This window comes from Coturnix japonica, chromosome 19 (assembly GCF_054131305.1).
Source record: "Coturnix japonica strain WE chromosome 19, WE-NBRP24, whole genome shotgun sequence".
In the NCBI taxonomy this organism is placed as follows: domain Eukaryota; kingdom Metazoa; phylum Chordata; class Aves; order Galliformes; family Phasianidae; genus Coturnix; species Coturnix japonica.
In genome coordinates this window covers 10,545,389-10,568,342 of record NC_140681.1, presented here as the reverse complement: position 1 = coordinate 10,568,342, position 22,954 = coordinate 10,545,389, and the positions used below count along the sequence as shown (strand labels likewise).

At 42.5% G+C, this 22,954-nt stretch overlaps 1 protein-coding gene across 6 annotated transcripts; it reads right to left on the bottom strand.

Annotated features, from left to right (window-relative positions):
* Positions 1–1,598: 1,598 nt before the first annotated feature.
* Positions 1,599–22,904, bottom strand: RPRD1B (regulation of nuclear pre-mRNA domain containing 1B). 6 transcript variants are annotated; one of them, XM_085520412.1, is made up of 8 exons: positions 22,646–22,904; positions 21,493–21,622; positions 20,292–20,425; positions 16,048–16,163; positions 14,114–14,240; positions 13,090–13,265; positions 5,621–5,810; positions 1,599–2,439 (listed from the first exon to the last, which is right to left on the bottom strand). In XM_085520412.1, the coding sequence occupies exons 1-7, from the start codon at positions 22,794–22,796 to the stop codon at positions 5,661–5,663; spliced, it is 984 nt and encodes a 327-aa protein (XP_085376538.1). In that variant the 5' UTR covers positions 22,797–22,904; the 3' UTR covers positions 1,599–2,439; positions 5,621–5,660. The 6 variants fall into 6 exon arrangements, with proteins under 6 accessions (XP_085376538.1, XP_085376540.1, XP_015737316.1 ...); XM_085520414.1 differs by having other exon boundaries at positions 16,048–16,157; XM_015881830.3 differs by lacking the exon at positions 1,599–2,439 and adding an exon at positions 7,384–7,438 and having other exon boundaries at positions 3,344–5,810.
* Between the last annotated feature and the right edge of the window lie 50 nt (positions 22,905–22,954).

Sequence of the window (22,954 nt, the reverse complement as noted above, 5' to 3'; positions counted from 1 at the left end):
GGGCCCAGCAGGGCCTCACCTCCCCTCCCTCCCCCCTCTCCTCCTGGCTTCCCACCTTCAATGCAGCACTGGATCCATAGAGCAGAGATGAAGAGTGCCTACCCTACAGCATGGGAACCACAGCTCTGGGGGGCAATGGGATGGGGTTTGTGCCTTCACCCTGCAACCAGAGGAGCCTGAGCCAGCCCTGAGCACCAGCACCACAGAACCTCAAGGATGGCCATTTCAAAGCACGGCCCTGAAGGTGCTTCAGAGGGTTAACAGGCACGAGCCCTGTGCTGCTCTCCCTTGGCAGGAGCATTGCTCAGAGCCAGAGATGATGCACAGCCATACTTTAAAGAGCATTTGTTACACGCAGCTCTGCTGAGCCAGGCTTCAAGCTGCTCAATGCCTGGTTTAAAAATAACCAGCAGCTCCTCTGGTTCGAAGCTGGGTCCTGATAAAATAAACATTAGCACAGCTCTTTCTGAAGGTCACTCCCATCCATCCGAAGCACAGTGGAGCAGGGCTGCTTTGACAAGGAACAAAGCTCACATGGCAGACACCAGATACTGCAGTTATGGTCTGGCTCTGGGGTTGGGCTCTTCCCAGAGCTGGTTTCTCCTGAATTATCCCCAGACACTTTGCAGCCCCCTGCACAATGCCAAACAAATCCATGCTGTGGGCTTTGCCCTGTGTGTTTCCAGCTGCCCCAGAGCCCTGCATACACACACACGCAGCCCAGCAGTCCCTGAGCACAGCACTGCACCATGGGCACGGCCACAGGCATTGCTGCTCTGTAAGCAGTGAGTTATAGATAGTTAAACAAGGGCAGCACCAGTTGCTCAGGAGAATTCTTGATGCAGCATTAGCCCAAGTGCCAAAGCAAAGTGAGACCATTCACACGTGGAGGAGTGGTTATTAATACACCACAGCTCGCTGAGATGCTGACTGGCCAAAACTCAGCTGTAAGCTCATTTTAGTCCTGAGGACCTCTGGCTTGGCTTTATTGATAGACCAAGGCAAGGAAAAACCTCCCATAAATCAGAGTGCTGCTGTTAGTTCTGATGAACTGTCAGGTCTCAACAAAGGCCTTTCTGATGAGCAAGGGTGGATTTTCACATTCACCCAAGGTGCAGGCAAGAGAAAAACAAACCAGAACACAAGGAACAATGCAAAACAGGGGTCCTAGACTAGCACGGCCTTCACCCTCAGTTCCCTGCACAGCATACAAAGCATCTTGCAACCCATTTGTGACTGCTGTCACTTGCTGTGCAGTCATAGCAGACATCCCATCGCCTCCCTGGAACAGCAGCAATGCACACAGCAGAAGCTTCACTGTTCTGCAGCAAGAACAGAGGGTATCAGTGATGGGACCCTCACGGCATTGAGTGAGGCCAGCCCTGCACTGCCCTCTCCTGCAGGAGGCCCAGAGCCTGTCCCCCATCAGGACCCACTGACCCATAGAGCCCAGCCTGCAGGTGTGCAAAGCTCACACTGCTGCACTCCCCAACTTTAGGGCCACTCAGACTGAGCCTCCCCAGCCCAGCCCTCCCACCACCCATCTGACCGCTGTCTGAGTTGTGAAACCACCACTGGTATTTCCTGGAACACAGAGCTTGGAATTTGAGTCTCTTTATTTGCCATATTTTAAGAGGAACATTTTTATCCTTCTTCCCTGAAAAGAAATGACTACATTTCACTTGGCTACTCAGACAAGAGTTTTTCTAAGGCAATACAAAGGTAACGCGTTCAGTGCTAAAGCAAATTCCTTTACCTTCACACTGCAGTAAAACTGAACCTCCAAGCCTTCCAGCTTCCCTGTTCTTCTGAGCACAGCCTACTCTCCTTACTTGCTTATCCAAAAACCTCCAGAGCATGACTAGCCCCAGGAAATCTGGTGAATTCCAAACTTGCAAACGATATCAAAGTTCAGACGCAGCTGACACCTCTGGCACTTCCCCTAAAGGCAAGCAAAATTACAGGAAAACACTTGTCCCAACCTCACCCCTCTCAACAGCCCATCACAGCATCTATGTGATGATTCAAGTATTTATAGATATATAAATATATATATTGTTGTATACATACACAAATATCATTTAAAAATAGACATATATTATTGGTTGGCTTTGTTTTGCACAGCCCTGAATGTGAAGTCACCTCTGACTTGACTTCTTCTGAAGCTACGGCTCTGGAAAGGCTCTGACCTATAAAATAAGTTGCCCAAGGTATAAAACCTGTTGACACGTAACAAACTTGAGAAGTATTTAGGGCATTTGCTTAGCTTTAAGTTTCCTAAGAACAGCCTGTCCTCATTTTCCCACTGCCGACATCAGTTTGTTACACAAATACCTGGTGAGCAGGAAGACTGAAGGGAATACCCCAATGCACTGAAGTAGTTAACTGCATAGGAAGCTGCAAAATAGGCAGATAGGTTTGGACGAATTTGTTTCAGCTCTGCAAAAAAGAGAAAAATAAAATAAAAATAGAAAAGTCTCAAAGGCAAGAAAGGACACGCAGTACTCAGCCACATTCCAGGTCACTGAAACCTCCCCAGCTCCAACAGACACCATACAAAGGCTGCTTTCCACTGGAAGGAATCGTTTCAGACTCCCTTCTTCTCACAGAAAGCTGCAGATCAAACTTCCTGCAAGTCGATTACAAAAGCAGACTAAATATAGCCTCCTTAATGAAAGATTCGTAAATTGCTAAAAGTTATAAGCAGCTTTGCTGACACTCTCCAAGGCACATGAAACAATTATCAAGTTTGCCCAAAGAGACTATTGAATAGCAGTTAATTGGAGTGAAGAACCCATAAGCTCCCCCCCAAAACCTCTAAGAGAATTAATACACAATAAGATGTGAAGATCCTCCTCCTCTACAGAGGAAAGGCTTTGATTAGACAGCATCAAAACCCTGCAGGAACAGCAGCAGCTCTCAATGCTTCATACAGGAAAGTCAGTTTCCAAGCTCCTGTTTGGGTTTGGTTTCTGTTTGTTTGTATCCAAACCTAATTATTAATTCATCCTCCATATAACCTGAATTAATTTATAAGCTTGGAAGCCGGAAGTCTTCAGTGCCTTGTGCTTCTCTTATCAGAGGTTAGTTCTGAGGAATGCTGCAATAAAAGTAGAATGCAATGACCTAAGAACGCTGCGCATCCATTCAGTGTAAGTACTGCCACAACATGCAGATCACAGCTCGACTTTGTCCAAGTAATGGTCACATCTTCAAACTCTGCCATAAGGACCGATCAGCAGTTCCTGTCCTTTAAATGCAGAGGGTAAAAACACCCAAACAAAACCCACAGTGAGTCCAAGCAGCACCTGCACTGCAAATGAAGCAAGTAAAACCAGCGCTATTCAACGACACCCTCTTTATTCAAAAATATAGATCTATGAGACATTTCAGAATATACTGCTGTCACAAATGGCAGCCAATATGCCTACATTAATTCCTAAAACCATTAATATACAGATTTTAGCATTAAAAAAAAAGAGAGAGAGACAAACCTTGGGAAAATCTGTTTGACCTTCAGAGAACGTTACTCAGTTCACCAGATGTCCTTTGCCCATTAAAAGGAAAGTAAAACCTACGAGACTTCATTTAAATTAAGCAAAAGAAAACACACTCACACTTAGGGGAAAAAAAAACCAACCAACAAGTCCAAACATTTCTAGAATAAGAAAAGACAGACAGCCCGCTTCCTCACATGACGTCTGCCCAGAACAACAGCGTGAGATGGCAACACGTTTTGTCTTACAGTGGATATGGGTTCAATCCACAGTCAAAGCAATCACTGCTTAAAGCAACCTCAAGGTAACTCCGGGAGCTGTGGCAGGACAGAAATTCATCTTCTTGTTTGGGATTTTGGAGCTTTGGTGGCTTTGTTTGGTTTCCCTTGATTATTATCTTTGTTTTCCTATTTTATTCCCTTTTTAATGTTTGGCAAAAGCAGACTGTGTTGGGTGCCTGATGTAAGCAACATTTGGTCCACAAATGGTTGCAAGATCAAACCAATTCATGGAAAATATAATTCACTGCCATCGTAAAGTTTCCTGCCAATGAAAAAGAAAGGCATTGCCTGGCTGGGCAACAGGGGTGGAAGAAGTTTCCTTTTCACAGGAAAAAAAATAAACAAAAGTGAAACATCGGTAAGAAAAGCACAGGAGCTTTTCAACAACCAAACCACCAAACACATGGTGTTATTTAACTGAATGTCAATTGGCTACTTAATACTCCATAAAATAAATTAATGCAGACCAAGATTTGCATTTCTATAGGTATCTTCTCACGTCTTTGAGAACTGCAGCTTAAGACCAGAGCGAGGCACAAACACAGCACACCAACGTAACTCATTTCAGCCTCTCTGTGATAGAGCCTGTGCTGTCAGACCAAGTGTTTCCAGAAACTTCAGGTGTTCCACAGCAGGAGATATTAGATTTAAACAGATTATTTTCCCAGACAGGAATGGTTTTCAGTGATGAGAGTCCAGCTTGATAGACCTACCACACAAACTGAAATCTAATGACATCCATGGCAGCTAGAACATTAGCAAATTAAAGAGTACTCTAATTTTTCCCCCCCAATAATAAAATCAACTCACAATCTGTGATACAAAATTAAGTACATCCTTCTAATACATGCATAGATATAGCACATGTGCATGCTGGATGTGTATATGGGTCTACTTTCTAGATTAAGAAAAAAACGGGGGGGTTTATATCACATTTAACTTCTGTTCATCAATTAACTTGACTAAAGCTACAGGGAGAATTTATAGAATGCTTTCAGCATGACCACCTTCAGAGCAGATCTGCCACTGGGTGACGGCCAGTTACAATCCACCACACTCCAGCCTCTCAGTTAAACCAAAGCTTCTGTGATCGTTTATTTTGTATAATGAAGAGGAAAAATATAGTATAAATCTAAGGTAGCTAGAACAAAATTTACTTCCACTCTCGTTTAGGTAATATCCAGTTCTGCATGGCTCAGCAGAGCTTAAATTATGAAGCTCTCTAATTCACAAAGAAAAGCTGTTTATTTTTATTGCCTGTGGTGAGTTTCAATTTATGTTCATGCCAAATAGGAACTATTTTTTATGTGAGGCCTACAACAGCATGAGGAACTGTAGATTTAAAATATTTGTGCCATTGTTCAGTAGGTGCCTTTGTCCTTCACTGACATGATATAATACCTGCAGACACACATGCACGCACCCCTACGAAGCCCACTAGCCACTACTGCTTTCAGATACGAGCTTCAGAGACCCAGCAAAAACAGGCAAGACAATCTGAAATAATACAATAGTTTTACAGAGGAAAATGTTATACGGTCAGCCTTTCTTTGAACACTTTCCATATATGTACACGATTCTCATGACTTTCGTGGGGTAACAAGTGCTAAGAGCAAACAAACTAAAGAGTAAGGAAAAATTATGAGAGAAAATTGCTTATACGGACTATCCCCACTCCCTTAAGAGCTCACAAAAACTCGCTCTTTATCCTGCCCTCGTTGTGAGCCAGTGTACACAGAGAGAAGGTGAGCATGAGCAGCCAAGAGGTTGAAAGCAGGGTCTGAAAGTTCTTTCCTACTGTACATCTGGGAAGACTGGATTTCCAGTCAACAGTCTTCTTACTTTTGCTGGTAATAATGGAAACTAGGGGACACCATTTGTTCTAGTCTGTTGAAAACAGGTCACCAGCAGACGGCAGAGGTGCCAGACCTCCTGTGACGTTGGGCAGCAGTGACAGATCCGGAAGGCTCTGGATGTGAGATTTCAGCTCCTTGCGGACCTGGGTTACCCGAGCAAGCTTCTGTTTATATTCCTGCAGGAAAGAGACGAGAGACCAAGCATCAAACACAGGTTAACTTACAGTGCTTTTAGTTAAGCCAGGATTGTTTGTTTAAGTGAGGATTCTAGGAAAAAGTGGCAAGGTTTTGGTTGTTCTCTGTGCAGCTACTGCACGACTGTAGAGCTGCCATCTGCACCCAGACTCACAGCCTGCCCCAGCAAGAAGTCCACAAGCTTCAGCATCTCAGAGCCACTGATCCTGCCATGATACCTCAACAAAAGTTACATGAACGACCCCACAGACACTGAGACCTGGTGGAATATTTGACAGAACTGTCATTATATAGTTGCTCTATTCCTATATTCTTCTCCAGACAACTGGCTTTTGTGCAGATCCAAAGGAGGAAACTGACACAGCGTTATTCAGACACATCCCACTGACAAAGGCAGCAGTCTGAGGAACACCCCAGGTATTACTAATCTGCTGAAATGTGCTTCCTCCCACCCCAGCTTGATAAGCTTGGAGTGTTTGGTTGTGAAACAGAGGCTTCTTGTCATGAGATAGACGATACACATTAGCAACCCCAGCAGCTGTTACATTAGACTGGCATGTGAGCTCAGAACACAAGTGATCACTAAATATAAATCAGACAAAGGTTTGGCCGCACTGGATTGAAATCAAGCAAAAGGTAGTTGCCAACATTTTTAGATTTAATTACAGCAAAGGGAGAAGAGCAGTAAGTTGAATTTCCCCAAAGCAGCAGCTTGCAAGTAGTTTTCCCACAAATGAGTTTTGGATTGAGTGTTAAAATCCCATTTTATGGGCAGTTCCCTTCAATGTTTTTATAAACAATCCAGACACGGGACTAATGCAGACTAAGCAAGTTTGCAGATGGTACTAAATTAGAAGTAGCTGATTCCCGTGGGAGTGGAAAGGCCTCGCAGAGAGATCTTGCCAGATAAGAGATGGGCAACCAGCAGCTGTGCCTGAGGTGCTGCTCTCAGACACCAGTGGTGGGACTCCAACCCACACAGGTCCCTTCCAACCTGGGATACTATGAGATTCGATGCAATATTTACCATTCTCAGATGTCGCTACAGTCCAGACCAAACCAGGTGATAGTGATCAGTATTTCATAATGAGAAGACAGAAGAAGACCTTGGACTCTGGCATGAAAGACCCTTATCTCGGTATGTTTAAGAGCACGCCAACATACACTCAAGTTATTTAACACAGACTTCTCAATTAGGAGTTTATATTTATATTATTTTCAAAGTTCTGTGACAGTTACGTAAATATTTAGAGTCACAAAAACCAGCTGTTTAAATAAAAAACAGCATTATGTAATTTCTTCTGGAACGCACTAATCTTTACCTAATGATGTGTGTCAGCAGGGGAAGCATCTCCAAAATGAAACTGGAAGAATTACGTGCAATAGGCTTCCATAAAGCCCGCCGTATCATTAACATATATTTCTTAATTACTTGGCAAAGAGAACAATTTACCAGAGAACAGAAGTTTGTCTTTGAAGATCAAATGGAACCAGTGCATATTAAATCAAAATATGTTTCTGAAGGGTTTACAACTTTAATCCAATCTTTCTAACCTTCTCAATGATGGAAATTCTCTTCACCTTCTCCAAATATCAAAGCCAGCAGTTCCTGCAGGGTTACAAGCAATGAGTTTACATTCTCTCTTTTGTTACTTTGAATTAGAATAGTGAGAGCAGTAGAATTGATTACAGCAACTCAGAACACACCTATTATAAATATATTCTGCAAGTTTCCAGCCAGCCACAAACCAGAGCGTCCTTTAACACCTTTCAAACTTACATTCTTTCACAAGGCTCAGTGAGTATCAATTCTGCTAACATGCGTGGGTTAATACTCTGAAATAATCTCTATCTACCAGATACATGAAGTGTGCTGTTCACAAGTCCAGAGGGGAACAGCAACAATGACAACAAAGCCACTCAAGAAAAGGTGTGCTCATTCATTTAGGGCTTCTAGGTTTTGGTTTGTTTTTGTTTCATGGAAGACAGATCAGGATTAAAATAGGAATGCACCCAACATCCCCAAGTCCTGCCACTCCAAGAAATATTTCAGCAGGGAAACAAGGCAAGAAAACTGAATTATGAAGACAAATAAATACCAGAAAGAGACAATGGGTTTCTAAGAATGAACACAGAAGAAAAGCAGATAAAGATGAAAGTCATCGAAGCACTGAATTCCTACATCTAACACTTTTCTGCAAGAGAACACAGAAGCCAGTGCTGGGAAAAGAGAATGAAAACTGTATTCTGTTCAAGACTGGGAGTTCACAATTCAGGTGAGATGGGGTGATGGCAGAATGCCACCTCCTGCACATATGGAAGAGACAGCAAGAATTCTTGTCTTCCAAATGCTTACAGAAAGAATGTAGAGGAGGCTGGATTTAGAGTGGGTTTTTTTGTCAGGGAAGGGGGGGCGGAAGGTTAGCAAGAGAGCAAACAAATCATCCACGTTTAGTGAATGGTGATGAAATAACAAATTCCAAGAATAACCCAAGGAAAGAACTTCAGTGCTGCCTGAATTGCCCAGATCCATGAATAAGAACACTGTAAAAGCAGATAAACCCAATATCTACCTCCACTGGAAGATTAGTGTCAGTTGTACCCTGAAAGAAGCAGGGCAGGAGGAATAGGACAGTCCTGCTGGAGTCTTAAGTAAGGCCTAAATCCTACTTGTTAAAAAAAATAAAGACAAAAAACATACAGGAAAAAAAGCCAAGAATACAAAAAGACCCACAGGGAAGAAGTAGGACCAGCCTCAAATACATTAAACACTGGCTCAGAAAGGACACAGTTCAGGAATGGAAACAATGTTCTAAGGGTGTAATCCAGGAATTAAGATTTCCTAGAAGAGGTGGACTCTCACTAGGCAGATTAGATACACAGCGTTGACCACATTAGAGAACTGCCGCGTGTGTGCTTAATGCTTCCCATCTGCTCTGGTATCAAGGCGTGCCAACTGCCCACAGTGCAGTGAAGGCCTGCAGAGGTTGAGCACCGTTGCAGGGGCAATAGGAGCTGCAGCAAGCACAGCACAGGAGGGAGTGCTTCTAAGAGGGCTCAGCTGCAGCCACCATTGTCCTAGAGTTCTGAAGGCCTGCTGCTACATGGAAGAGATGCTACCAGCGAGATACAGCCCTGGATCCTCTTACCTTCACAGGAAGCACGAGGCATATTTATTTGGATTTACCACTTGCCATACTCAGGAGCACACCTCAGCTCTGCTCAGGAACACGTGTAAGCAGGGGCACAGAACCTCCTTCCAGGCTCAGTGGTTTTGCTCTCTCCCCATAGACCAAGTGGTGGTCATGTTCTGCATTACAGAACTGGAAGCAGCTTTTATAGAGAAACGTGTTTTTCATTTAGCTACCTTACATGACAAGCTTCAAAACTGCATATTGCGGATTCTTGCATAAGGTCCATCTACTCCATAAAAATCCACAAGAAATGAAGTGCACTTACAAGAAATCACAGCTTGCTGAGATCTTAGTTTGGACTCCATGCATCTAGCTAATTGCCTTGCTGCAGAGTAGGTTTTCATTAAGATTAACAGTATCTGGATGCTATTTGCCTTTTTTAGGCAAAATAATGAGATCTTTGCTGTAAGCAGGACTTTGAGACAGAAAAAAACCTGGCACTGAGCCACATGAATGCCTTTGCTAATCAGTATTCCTCCTCAGTACGCAGAATTCTACATCCACACCGGCCGAGTGAACTGGATGTTTAGTCCCTGAAATAAACATGAAATCAGGATTAAACACCACTGAATAAACCTGATGGAAGCGTTTCATTCAGAATAAGCCTTGCTGGAACATTACCAGACTGGCTGGTATTGATGTGATGGGAAATTCCTTCCAAGGAGCACCACACAGCTCAGTGCACCACGGTGAGTTACACAGGACAGAATTCACTTGAGCTTAAGATTTCCTCTAGGTCAAGCAGCGACATGCAAAATACCGAGTTAAGCATTATGAGAATTTAGAAAGTGAACAAGAGCCCTCAGTCCCTGTTTCAAAATGCTGTAGGTAAATCAGATACATGAAAGCAAAAGACCAGAGATGTCAGGGGGAAAAAATGCACCAAAGGCTCAATAGACCTGAAAACTGCACAGTGAGTGAGGCCTGGCAGTAAGTGCAGTATCAGGCCTGTAATTCCCGGCTGAGGGAAAGTACTGTTCCAAGTACAGTGTTCAGATATTGAATTCAGTGTTCAGATATTGAATTGACAGAACCTACCATAGCATTCAGTAAATTAATCTAAAGGAATATTTACGCTTAAAATTACATGCCTTGTAATAGGCTGTTTGACATCAGCTTTGGTCCAGCTGCTTTTGCTCTGCAGCGTGCTGCCAGAATTAAAGGAATCCTTCCTTGCTGTCCTTGTAACTGTTTTTAGGCTAGAATCAAATCACCACAATCTTTCTTTTCAATAAAGCAGCCCTAATTGTTAGGCTTTCAATTTTTCTCCTGCACCCTGGAAATTGCTCTTACAAGCAGCCTGTCTGTGTGCTACAATCTCCAGGTTCTGTGTTGCCTTTCTCCCTTCCAATTACCAGCATTTCTCAGCACTGTGTTTTTTCAATCCTTACTCATGCCAGACCTCACCTGTGCTGAAGGGTAATTCATTGCCCAAGGCCACCTTTCTCAGCACACTGCCCCTTGGTAACAGTTTTTCTGTAACTGATGACAAGAGCTCTCTCTGCATTCCCAGGGTTTTGGCATCACACAGGATTTTGTGCATCAGCCCATCAGGCATAAATACACCCAGTTAGTAAATTAGGAGAATTTGTTGTGCTTCACAAGGGATAGTATTAATAGGGTCGTGAAATGTAGCTCTTCAGATAGCAAAAAGCTGCTATTCAGTACAGAACGATTATCTGTTTTCATTACTATCACAGTGAAAGACATTACATTGTAAGTAAAACATGAGAAATACCCACGGTGACTCCTGAACCATATATTTATGTACCTTAAAGTAATACCCAGTCACACTAACACCAAACCCCCCCCATTCCACTGATATACTTACTGGATTAGAATCATGATGTGAATGGTCTGCCCTCTGAGAACCCCTTCTCATCTGAGAGCCAACAAACTTACTTTACAAGATTCCAAACTCACAGCCAACAGCACCAAGGATTCTAGGAAAGTTATCTCAAGAGCATAAATCATTCAATCAGAAACTTATTGTTTTCCATTGTTTCCTCATTTCAGCCTTTGCTTAAGAAACCGTTTTGTTTTCTTTATGGTGCTTCCTCTAACTGCCGCAAGAATTTCAGATACTGCCACTAAAACGCTCATTAGCACTACAAAGAAAAACCCAGGCCCTTATCAAGTGGTACTGTGAGAACATCAAACAAACCCGATAAGCAGATAGGGCCTCATCTGTAATCAACAACTTCCACTATTGATTAACCCTCCACAACTCGGCAACAATGGGGTGCTTTAATCAGCCAATATGCCCAGCTAAGAACTGCGGCGAGCACAAATTGTGCCTTCATGTTAAACAAATATCAGCGAGCAGCATCTCCTACAACTAATTTTAGACTTCCACAGTACCAAGACCACCTTATTTTGGCAGAAGGACAAAGACTGCTCTAATCGCTGATTAAAATCATTCTCGAGTTTTCAATGTATTAAAAACATGTTTACTTTTAAGAGCGTACAAACAACCCATCCTGCAACCCCACAGGATTACTCCTATCAAAGTAGCTCACTCACTGAGCTGCTTAACCTTCAATTTCCAATTTCATTTACTTTGTGTGTCTGCCAGAGTTAGCTTTCAAATAACTGTCCTCATCAGCATCAAACCACAACAAAAACCCACAACTGTACGATTGTTTCAGTCGGTGCATTAGAGACCTTCATGCTATCTTGAGCAGACTCAAGTGTACGAACTGTTCCTCCATTTTTTGAGAGCATTGCTGTGCAACAGGTTGCCATTTGCCTTAAAAAAACCTAAGCAGCAATATATCATATTCAATTTTACGTTTTCTTAATATATGTATGCTCTACTTGAAAAGATGCGTCCTTTCAGCAAGGAAAAACCTGACCCAAGATTTCCACTAGCATTGAGCCAGTCCGCGCCAGAAACAATTTGTTGTTATGGCATCTTTCATATTTGTGTTTGAAAGTACTTTTTAATGTCTCGGTCATAAGACAGATGTTACGTTTGAAGAAATTTAAGCTAAACAAGCTAACAGAATCAGCTAGTTGCACTTGCCTGGCTGATTTAGAAACACACTGTTTTGCCAGAGCGAAACTTTTCACAATCACAAGACATTCAGAAACTCCAATATAAACACACGTGGCAAAGAATACACTCGAAATGAAGTTTACCTCAGAACAATGTTGAATGCTGTCAGAAAATTAGGTTTGTCATGACGGTAAACAGAACTTGCAATTGCTACAGCACAGTCTCCTTCCAGAAGACTTTGTCCTCTACAGCAACTCATGTCCCACCCAGCAGCAGCTGTTCATAATAATCAGCAGCCGACAGTGTAGAGGAAGCCCTTAATGTGCCGCCAAGGGGCAGTTTAACAGATGGCAGAGTGACATACAACCAAAATCATTAATTAAACTTCCATACCAGTCCCAGGGTGCACTGCTAAAAACTTCTCTGAGGAAGAGCACTTCAGATAAATGGCTGTCTGCCGCAGCCCGTGCACTCAACATGGGCTTGTGGCTAATGCTCAGGTCCAGCCAGTGCACTCCCATTTTCAGTTTCATGCACTCCTCACTCAAGAGAGGTAAGGCAGGAAAAGCTTTTGATATCAGCCCAATTTGTAGTCTGCTATTGAAGCTGTTGGTAAAAACAGCTGTTAAACAATGTATGCCAGAAGATTTTGCTTAAATTGCATCTCTATTGGGTAGAGGTGAGAAGGCAGATGAAACACTCAGTAATAAGAAAAAAATAAATTAAAAAAACAAGCCACCAACCAACCAAAAATACAGCTGGCTATGCCAGAGGAAGCTTGACTTTTTGGGAATGGAGATTGCACGTACTAAAATGAGTATATGTGAAATGCAGCTATATTTCTTTAAAAACCATCAAGTGATGGGCCTTCCAAATCCAACATGTGATTAAACCACCAAACTCAACTTGTTTCCTCCAGAGTTTTTATGCCATTCTCCTCCCTGTTTTACTCTAAATGGAAACACCACCTACAACCATCATCTTTTAGATAAACACATACATCTGGAGTCAAGTGGGAGCATTTGGTGAGACAAACAGCACGCTAGCACCGGATCCATCAGTACTCACTTCTAGCTTCTTCTCTTTCTCTGTCAATACGTCCTTCTGGTTCTGCGTGTACTCAATCAGCATTCGTGCCAGCTGGCGCCGGTCCTCCAGCTCAGCTGCCAGCCTCCCGTTGTACTCGGCCAGCAACAGGCACGCTTCATCCACGGTCTTCGAAAGGCGCTCGGCCGCCTCTTTGTCTGCAAGCAGGAGGGTTTGGTTTTAACTCTAGATTGCTGATTTCTGATAGAAGGGTGACAACTCACCATGTGTGTGTGCAGTAATGTGTCATTCATAAATATACCTCTGGCTCAGTGTGAGAACAAATCTGACTGCAGAGCACACAATGGAAGCAGGCAGGGCTAGAGACACAAGAATGGTGTTTTTCAGCAGCTGATTGGATCGGCTGCATTTTGCTCTTGCAGAGATACTAACAATATGGGAGGGAGTCCTATAACCAGGTTAATTCACCTACTACTTCAGGCTGTGCTGCTAGGATATAGTTGAACAAATTAGATGGTGTGCTCTTAATACTTTCCTATGAAAAAGTCCTAATTACCAACACGAGCAATCACGTGAATTGCACAGCACTACTCACAGCTGGACACAGCAAGAGTATCTTTCAAATAAATGATAAAGTGACCGTTCATAGTAAGTTATAAATGAAGCTGCTTCCAGGAACAAAAACCAAATGGATTTCAAATTACTTCTCAAAAACAACTGTAAAACTTGGTTCAAATAAAGGGTGAAAGACTTATGAGAGTAGCGAGTTTCCTTTTCCATAGCAATCATTGTGTACACATTTACTCAGGACAATTCTGACAAAACTCAAAGGTATGTACTGTTCAAGGTGCTCAAAAATCAATCATTCATTTGAGAACTCTAGCCCTGGTTCATTTACATTCTGTCAGAATGCCAAGAATGACAAAACAAGGACACAAAAGCAGAAATTCACCCCCAGGCGCTGTGATTATTCCAAACGAACATTATACATACATATCTGAAGTTTTTCCTTGGACCAAGGTTCTTTTATCTCCTAGTTTCATACCTGTAATTTTCTCCAGTAATGAAACATCCTGAACTTCCTGAGGCAGAGAGGCAATTTTTTGCCGCACCGTTGCATCTCCTGATGCTGCATTCTCCAGGTCCTGCAGAGCTTTGATCAAATCCTCTGTCTGCAAGACAAGTTAACTCACATTAAATGAAAATAACTTCTCTGCTAATTCCTATGGATGTGTCCTCTCCCATCTGACATCACTAACTTAAAAGAATCCACTTCCAGAATGCTTTTTGCAAGTCATCTTCCAACAGTTGCTTCCTAACACAGGAACTACCCATTAAATTCACAGTACTCCAGCACTGAGGTAGTTGATGCACAATAAAAGTAGGATCACCATCTTCAAGACTCCACAGTGGAAAACTTATCATTCCAGTTAAGATAAGTGATGGTTTAAGTCAAAGCCTAAAAGTTACCACATGCCAGTCTGAGGAACCCGCCCTCTGCATAGCATTGGATTTGGGCTGTTTCTCAACATGTTTCTGATGCCCTCTCTTAAACTGACTGCAGCACATACACACACTGCTGTTGAATTCCACAGGTGCATTCTGACATGCAAACAGACAGAGCCCCTTGTATCAGTGTAAACAAAAGGGCTTTGTATTTCCACAGTTAAACTTTTTGAAATTTCCTAAACTTCTGGTAGGTAACCAATAGATTCAGCTGTTAAAGGAACGTTCACACTGTCCTGATTTTGCTGACACCGCTATCCTTAGTTAGGAAAACCAGCTCTTTGGAAGTGCAAGGCACTCACACCGCACTCCACTGTATCTCCTCAGCTTCACCTCTCAACTGTTTTAACACACTGAGAAAAATACATCAGCTTAAATGAATACACTCAAAAGATATCCTAGCTTAAAAATAATGTGGATGAGAACAGCCTAGATAATAGTTCCGCTGACTCAATGTATCTACCCTATATAGCTCCAGAGAGCAGAGGGAGGAAGGGAGACTTCATAAGGAGAAAGAAAACATATTTCATTTCTTTAATACAAGCTTTTGTAACCACAGTCCTTGCCCTGGAAATGCCATTGATACTTAAACAGTATTTCAATAGTTTGAAAACTGATCAAAACACTGAAAACTTTCAAATAAGTTCTTATGAAAGTCTCACCATTTTATCTGGAGGAGGAAAAAAAAAATTAAGCTTATTGCTTAATAGTTATAACTTCTTTGGAAACTCCTAATGATTTCCAACAGTAACAAAGACCATTCATCGTCAAGAGAAACCTAAAGTTGCAAGGCCTCTGGAGCTAAAAGCAGCCAAAAAATAAAAAAAAAAAACACCCAACAAACCTCATTTATTTCTTTGACAACCGATTTATTTTTATTTTTTCCAAGTTTACACTCTACCAGATGCACAGCGTCATTTTTTGTATCCTTTTCAAATGAACATATGTTTAACCATTGTGTATTTCGTAGCCTTAAATGGTCAGAACGATCCTCTAATTCATTCCTATTGTTTCCACAACCCTAACACAACAGCCTCAAAAAAAACCACCTGGTTTTCCTAACCAACTCCCACAGAAACCTATCAAAGTTTGAGCTTTTTCATAAACAACTGGAGATATGTGTTACCAATTAAAAAGACCCCAAAAACCTGGCTCTACTAGCATTAAAGCCTTAAGTTTAAGAGATTACCTACTGATTTGAGAAAGATTTAAACTACAGTTTGTTATTCTAGCAGTCCTTTGTGATTCTTTATTGGTATCAATATTCAGATCTTAGCTTGGACTACCTGAAATCGTTTAGAATTGGCACAGTGTTTCAACATGGAAAAAAAAGAATCTGTTCCATTTCACGCTGACATCTCAACCCCCAACTGAACTTCCCCATCCAAAGCATTTTACTTGTTGGGAGCTCCACCTTGTGGTGGGACCACACGGCCTCCTAAACTTCTCCCACTCCCACCCCCTCCCACCTACCAGCAGTGGCCCAGCGCTGGGGTCCTGGGGTGAGTAGCTCCCGGGGTAATCGTCATCTTCCTCCTCTTGTATTTGCTGAAAAGTCCGCTTCAAAGACGATTTCTTCTCTTCTGCAACTAAAGACACATGAGCAACTCATTTGGATACCAGATCTGCCTACACTCACAATCTCTACTTTAAAACAGCCTACACCCTGTGCTCTAAGGTTTAGGCCTCTCTGAAGAGGATGACCACAAACGGGATCCAACACTTGCACTGCAATCCAAATAATCAAATACAAAATAGCAAGAACAGGTTGATTTTGCCCACACAGTTCTCTGCACATACACAAACTACAAGGTTACTGTCTTCTTACTGCAGTATACACAGTGCGCATCTTTGAGCCTCCTATGTTGGAGGGAGGAAAGGCAACTAAATACCCCAAATTACCTATAAACATCAGGCCTTCAACCCTGCTAGGATTCCCCATTTAATACTATGTATGCTAGTAACGATTTTCTACCAGTAGAAACGAAGCATGGATCCTAAGATACACGTGGACAGAGGAATTCCAAGTTCTTTTTTGCACCAAGCATTCACTTGCTGTAGTCCCACAATCAATTGAGTAACTGCTGGTTATTCAACCTTTCACTCTTCCATCACAACAGACTCCAGGATAGCTCTGTCAAACTCAAGCTCTGAGGCATGATGTGATGGCAGCAGCAGCTACGGGCAGAGCGTGAACCAATCTCCCAGCAGGAAACCTATAACACTTCAGAAATAATTTCATAAGGCAAGACAGTGGGGTGAATGAACCTTAGCATAGTATATCTTGCCTTGAAAGAGAAGACAGTTTATTAAATGAGTCAGAAGTCTTAACACAGCCTTTGATCCAATTACAGAACCTCCAGAAGACAGACCATTCCTCAGACTTGCCACCACAATTTATAACTCAGGCTCATTTGTAAAGAAAAGCAGAGGACAGAGACCAGGGAACATCCTTGGAATCAAGCCTTGCCAATGGTGCCCTCAGTATTTACTACTTGTATGTACTTAGCATAAAGTAATTAACCAACAGAAGATAAACACAAGATAATCAATATAAGAATGAATGACCACAGCACACACAGAAGCAAAAACATGAATGAGAATGGGGATTCAAATTGCTGAAAAACAGCTCCTGCTGTGCAGCCAACTGTTCTACCACAAGACACAGTTTTATGTTTGGTAATGACTAACACAGAGGATTTGGCATTCCACTGAATTTTGTCTGAACAAGTTGGACTAAAAAGACTCTACAGAAGCGAGGTGCACAGACACCTGCAGCCCTAAGCAACAGCAGCCAGCTGTTGGCATGCCCCAAAAGCAGCCACTCCATGATGGGGGCATGGCAGCCAAGGGACACTGCGGCCAGGTGCCTAAGGAGCAAAGCAGGCTGCTTTGCAGTAGTGTTTTGGGCATGAGTTGCATAACAAGTGTGGACTGTAGCACTTATTTTTCCTCCAACACTGGTAAACATGGGCAGTAAAAGACCTCCCTGAAGAATATGGAATTACCATCTCCATCACACCAGAAAAAAAAGTACACTTATTTGCAAATTAAGAGCATATAGTGGAAAGAGACCCCTGAAACAGAACAGGATGCCAGGCATAAACTACAACATACCCTGCCTGGGTAGCCTTCAAAAATCTAGAAGTCAGGAGTAATTTATCCACTGCAGTCTACATATATGAAAAAGTCAAATCCAACAAAAGGATAGAAAGCACTAAGAGCATCTAACACCGATCTGAATATAACAGTGGTGTATTGCACACAGCTGCTGAAACAACAACCAGGGCATCCCTGTGGAAGATGGAAAAGATCCTTCCAGGAGAATCAGAGCCTGCTGTTGATGCCAACATTAAGACAGGAGCCATTACTCAAGAGGATTTCAGTTTTCCTGCTTCCTTTGGGGTCTTTTTCACAGCTCAGAAATTGAACTACTCCCTAAAAGCCTTAGAAAGAGCAAAGCACTTTCTCCTCCAAAATAACTGACAATTGCTGTCATAACAGCTCTGCAGTGAATCTCCAGATTGCTGTTGATCTCGTTGCTGCTGTAGTGCCAGGAAAATCCAGTGAGAATTATAAAGGTATTCCTCCACCAACCAGCTTTTCAGCCTTCAAATCATCTCATGTGGCTAGAGAAAACTTACAGTGTCAAATGCTTCAGTGACAAAGGAAGACTTCCTACAAGCTGGCAAAGCAGGAGATCTTCCCATCTAGGCCACCCAGCTCTTTGTTCTCACTGCCTGCAGACTAGTTTGAGAGTTAAATACGCTTCTTTGATTTCCCTCCAGGATCATATGCACAGCAAAGAGAAAGTGACTGTGGATCCTATGTTGAACATAGGATAGGAATGTATTGAACAGGAAAGCTAGGAGTTTAAAACTTTGTTCTTAATCCTTTAACAATTCTTATTGTTAAAAATAACCATTTAATTGATTTTAAGTCTCAACCCAATATAAAATGAACAAACGCCTATCTTAGGCTGAACAAAAGCATACTCCTTGTCACAGGACCAGATGTTCTTATGCTGTTAAATGTTTTGAAGAGCCTTAAGTTTGCATCAACCTGAAGACGCTGACACTACCCATCTCTGAGCTACACCTAGCCCAGATGCTCACAAAAACAAGCAGATAGAAGGGCTGCAAAGGAATAACACCTCTCATGGTCATGACACATATTACATCTGTAAAACTTAAGTCATCGCCCAGCCTGATTACATTCACCACATCAAAGCCTTCTGCAATACAGATAACTGCTATACACATCCCATATGAAATGAGACCTCACCACGATTAGGGTGCATTTGAAAAGCATGACAGTGAAAACAAGGAATGAAAGCTCAGGACTCTGAGGGTTTTTTCAACTCAGGAAAGAAAACTGATTTTTAAAAAACCAAATGAGGAAATCCACCACAATGAACTGACAAAGCAGCAATTCTCGCACTTCTGAAAAGGTCTGGTTGATACAATCTAACACCCAATGAGTAACAGTTCATTGCCGGTTCACCTGGAAGTCACAGCTGTGTTTCTTGGCTGCACTGTATCACTTTGTTTAGCTAAAAAATGAAACATTTACCCAGGTGACTTAAGAAATCAACAGCTTCAAGATAATCATTTTGAAAAGAATTCAGGAATGTTAAGTTCAATCCTTTCCTGACAAACAGTTGCCTTAGGCCTTGGGCCCAGTTTGGAAGGAACACAAAATGAACTATTCCACTTCCAGACCATAAGTGTATCAGCCCTCCCAGAACTTATTTCCCCACCTCCCAGCCCCAGAATGGAGACCTGCGTGGGAGGTCCTGATGGAAGAGACAAGCCCTTCAGCCAAATCAGCTACTGTGGAAAAAGCAGATGCTACACACGAAGGCTTTTGTTGTAAGCTGCTAAAGCACCCATTCAATAACTTTGCCTGCAATGCATTAAAACCCTTCAACCCGCAGCTTCATGTCTTCACATACTTTACTCATGTTCATTCCATACAATTACCAAGCTCAGAAGAAGAGCAAGATGTATATTCCTTGCTTTTACCATGTAAGAATGGCCTAAGAGTATGTTATTAATAATGAAGCTCTCTCTCAAAGCATCGTACCTCTACAGGAACCAAGCAAAACTTGGTCAAAGCAGCAATCTGACTCTGGCTCACATAAAGATGCTGACACCACCTTCAGCTGCTGAGTGAACAAATTCCCTTGACCAGAACAGTCGTCATTTTTTAATGACCTTCACTTTCCACAGGTCAGGCATCATCCTACTGCCACCCACTCCTCACTACAGTAAATGCAGACAACACAGAACAGGCAGCATCTGTCAAAGCAGTATAAAAATACAGCAAATACAGGAAGTTTACACTAAGTTTCTCATCTTTCTAACGATAAGAAATCACAGAAAATTATTACTTTCTCCTCAGATGACTCCAACTGGTGTAAGAAAAAAAGACACAAGCTTCTGGTAATATATGCCAGCTTTCATTAATTAAAAAGCCCTTGCCAAATCATAATAAAATATAGATATGCAAAAGGAACCACAATAGCCGAGCTAACTACCCACAGACATTTAGAGCAGGACAACGTAAAATCACACTTCTCCCAATAGAACCCTGAGGAATCTCCATGACCAACTCTGAAAACAACCCAACTACAGCAACCCAAAGCTTCACTCCTCACTGTCACTCCATATTTAATAACTAAAGTAAAATACTCTATAAAAACCACATCCATTTACCTTTAGTTTGGGGACTGTTGGAGTCTTCCATAGAAAGTTTCAGTTGTTGTATGAACTCACTGCCATACACACTTCTTTCTTGCCAGATGTTAAGCAATCGTTCCAAGGGCTTTTTGCAGCCCTCATCTGCTTCTCTGCTCAAAGATCAGAAAATAATTATCATTCAGCTGAAAAACATACAGAGTATTTGAAGAGAGCATCTAACTTCCACTGCATCCATGGCAATACTCATACATCTGGTGAGATTCTCTCTCACTGTCTAATAGAAACACTTTAAAACACATTTGTGATCAATTTTTCCCTTTTGCTGGATCCAAAGATTGCCTGAATCCCAAATCCTCACCCCAATGTATGGGCAAGAACAGCTTTCAAGGAAAGAACCCGATATCTCTCTGAACTTCCAAGAACAGAAATAAAACACCTTCAAGTTGACACGCTTACAATTCACAGTGTTAAGTTTAAACAGTTGTCTCAGTCAATAACATCTCAATTAAAAAACAGGTTGTTTGGCTCATTAGGCATTTAAACATACTCATTTGGCACACTGAAAGTTAGACAGCCATCCAGAACAATATAGCACTAAGCACACAGAACGTTAAAGTTGTTTAGCTGAGATAATAAGACTTATTACACTATTTAGAGAGAATATTAACTAAGTGATAGTCTGTCCTTGCTAGGACTGCTGCTGCCTCAGGTCTCCCCCTTTATGTATGAAACCCTTCCTTTATCTAGCAAGGAAGCCAATGATCAGATAACTATTAAAACAACCTATAAAACAAAAGAAACTACACCCAAGCCAGAAGAATGATGAGGATGATGCAACCTAAGATACCAGGTCTGTTTTAGAGACTTCCAGTAATGAAGAAAAGCCATTCATTAAGAAGCTTCAGCAAAACAGATGCAGCTGTTCAGTTTTACTACACACAGAACAGACCTTCAAGATCTTCTGGTAACAATTAAAATAAAGCATACAGGAGCTGCACAGAAAGCACAGATGTCTGTATGTGAATCAGTGCCTCACAATTCAATACAAATTCCCCCACAGAGAAATATCACCATGGAACAGTTCCTAAGTACAAAGCAGACTGAACCCAACCTCTACTACAGACAAGGTATGGATGTTCTTAATGCTTCAAAAAAGTCAACTAATTAGATTTAGTATTACAAGGACAGTTAAGAAATACAAAATGCAGCAACATACCTGGCAACATGAGAAAATGCATCCACAAGAACAGATTCGAATTCCCTGGTAAATTCAGGACCTTTCCTCTTACTGTTCTGGATGACATCATTTGCTAAGTATAGGAAAGTAAGTTTCCTACTTGATTTTGCTGGAAGGAAAAATATATATATATTAAAAAAATAAATTATATTTATTTCTTATTTTTTGACCCCAAATCCTCAGCATTATTTTCACAGCAACTCACAGCTTTTTAGCTTAAAAACAAATCTAACAAGATTTCAATTTTACCATGGCAAATCAAAGGCTTTGAAGTCAAGCAGTCCTTCATCTGTTTAATTCTGTGCTTTATTTTGCTTTCCACTAGCTAACTTAGAAAACAAACGGGAGCTTCAGCGTTGGTTTTTTTGCCCAACACCTCATCTCTGAGGAAAACCCTATATTTAATTCTTGGGAAGTTTAAAAAGAGCTGCTCTAACCCATGTGTAATATCATCAGATTTTTTTGTTCATTAGCTTCAGGACAAAAAACAAAACAGCACAAAAAAACCCAATAATTTGATACGCAACATAATTCAGAACTGAATGAAACTGCAGAAACTCTGATGTTTTTCTACACGATGCTGTTTTAAAGTAACTTATCCCATAACTTTTCCTACTGTGACACCACCAGGCCCCATTTCACCATGGGCAGAAGCCACGAGGGATGCTGTTCTCTTGAGCACAGCAGCAGAGAGAGAAAACAGAGCTCTTGTTCTCACAGCCCCACTAAGGCCTCTGGAAGCTCATCCCAGATGGAAGGGGCACAAACCCACGCACTCCAAGGGTGGGTGCTGGCAGCTGTACACGATGTCAGAGGTGGCAGCAACTGCTTTCAGAGCAGCTCCAGTGTCCCCATAAACTCATTGCAAAATGACCCAGGTTGGAAGGGACCTCAAGGATCATGTAGTTCCAACCCCCCTGCCTGGCAGGGCCACCAAACATACACCTTTACTACATCAGGTTGCCCAGGAGACCCCATAGACCCCCATAGAGTCCCCATAGATCAGGTTGCCCAGGCCCTGTCCAACCTGGCCTTGAACACCTCCAAGGACGGGGCATCCACAACCTCCCTGTGCAGCCTGTTCCAGGCCCTGACCACTCTCCTAGTGAAGAACTTCCCCCTGACATCCAACCTTTACGGAGCTCCCGGTGCCAAACGGAGACGATGGGCCCTGCGTGCTTGCGGTGGTGAATGAGCCACAGAGACAACGTCTGCACGCTCTGCTGGGAGTTACTCAGTTCCGACAGCTTCTTTTCCAGCGCCGACTCCGAGAACGATGACATGGCGCCGGGCCGGCCCCGCGCCGGGCCTGCTCCGCCCGGGGGAGGGCGCGACGCGGCGGCACCGACGGCAACACGGTGCCACAAGATGGCCGCCCGACCTCTCACCCCACAGCCAGGGGTCAAAGGGCAGCGCCTACGGGGCGCCAGAAGGGACAAGC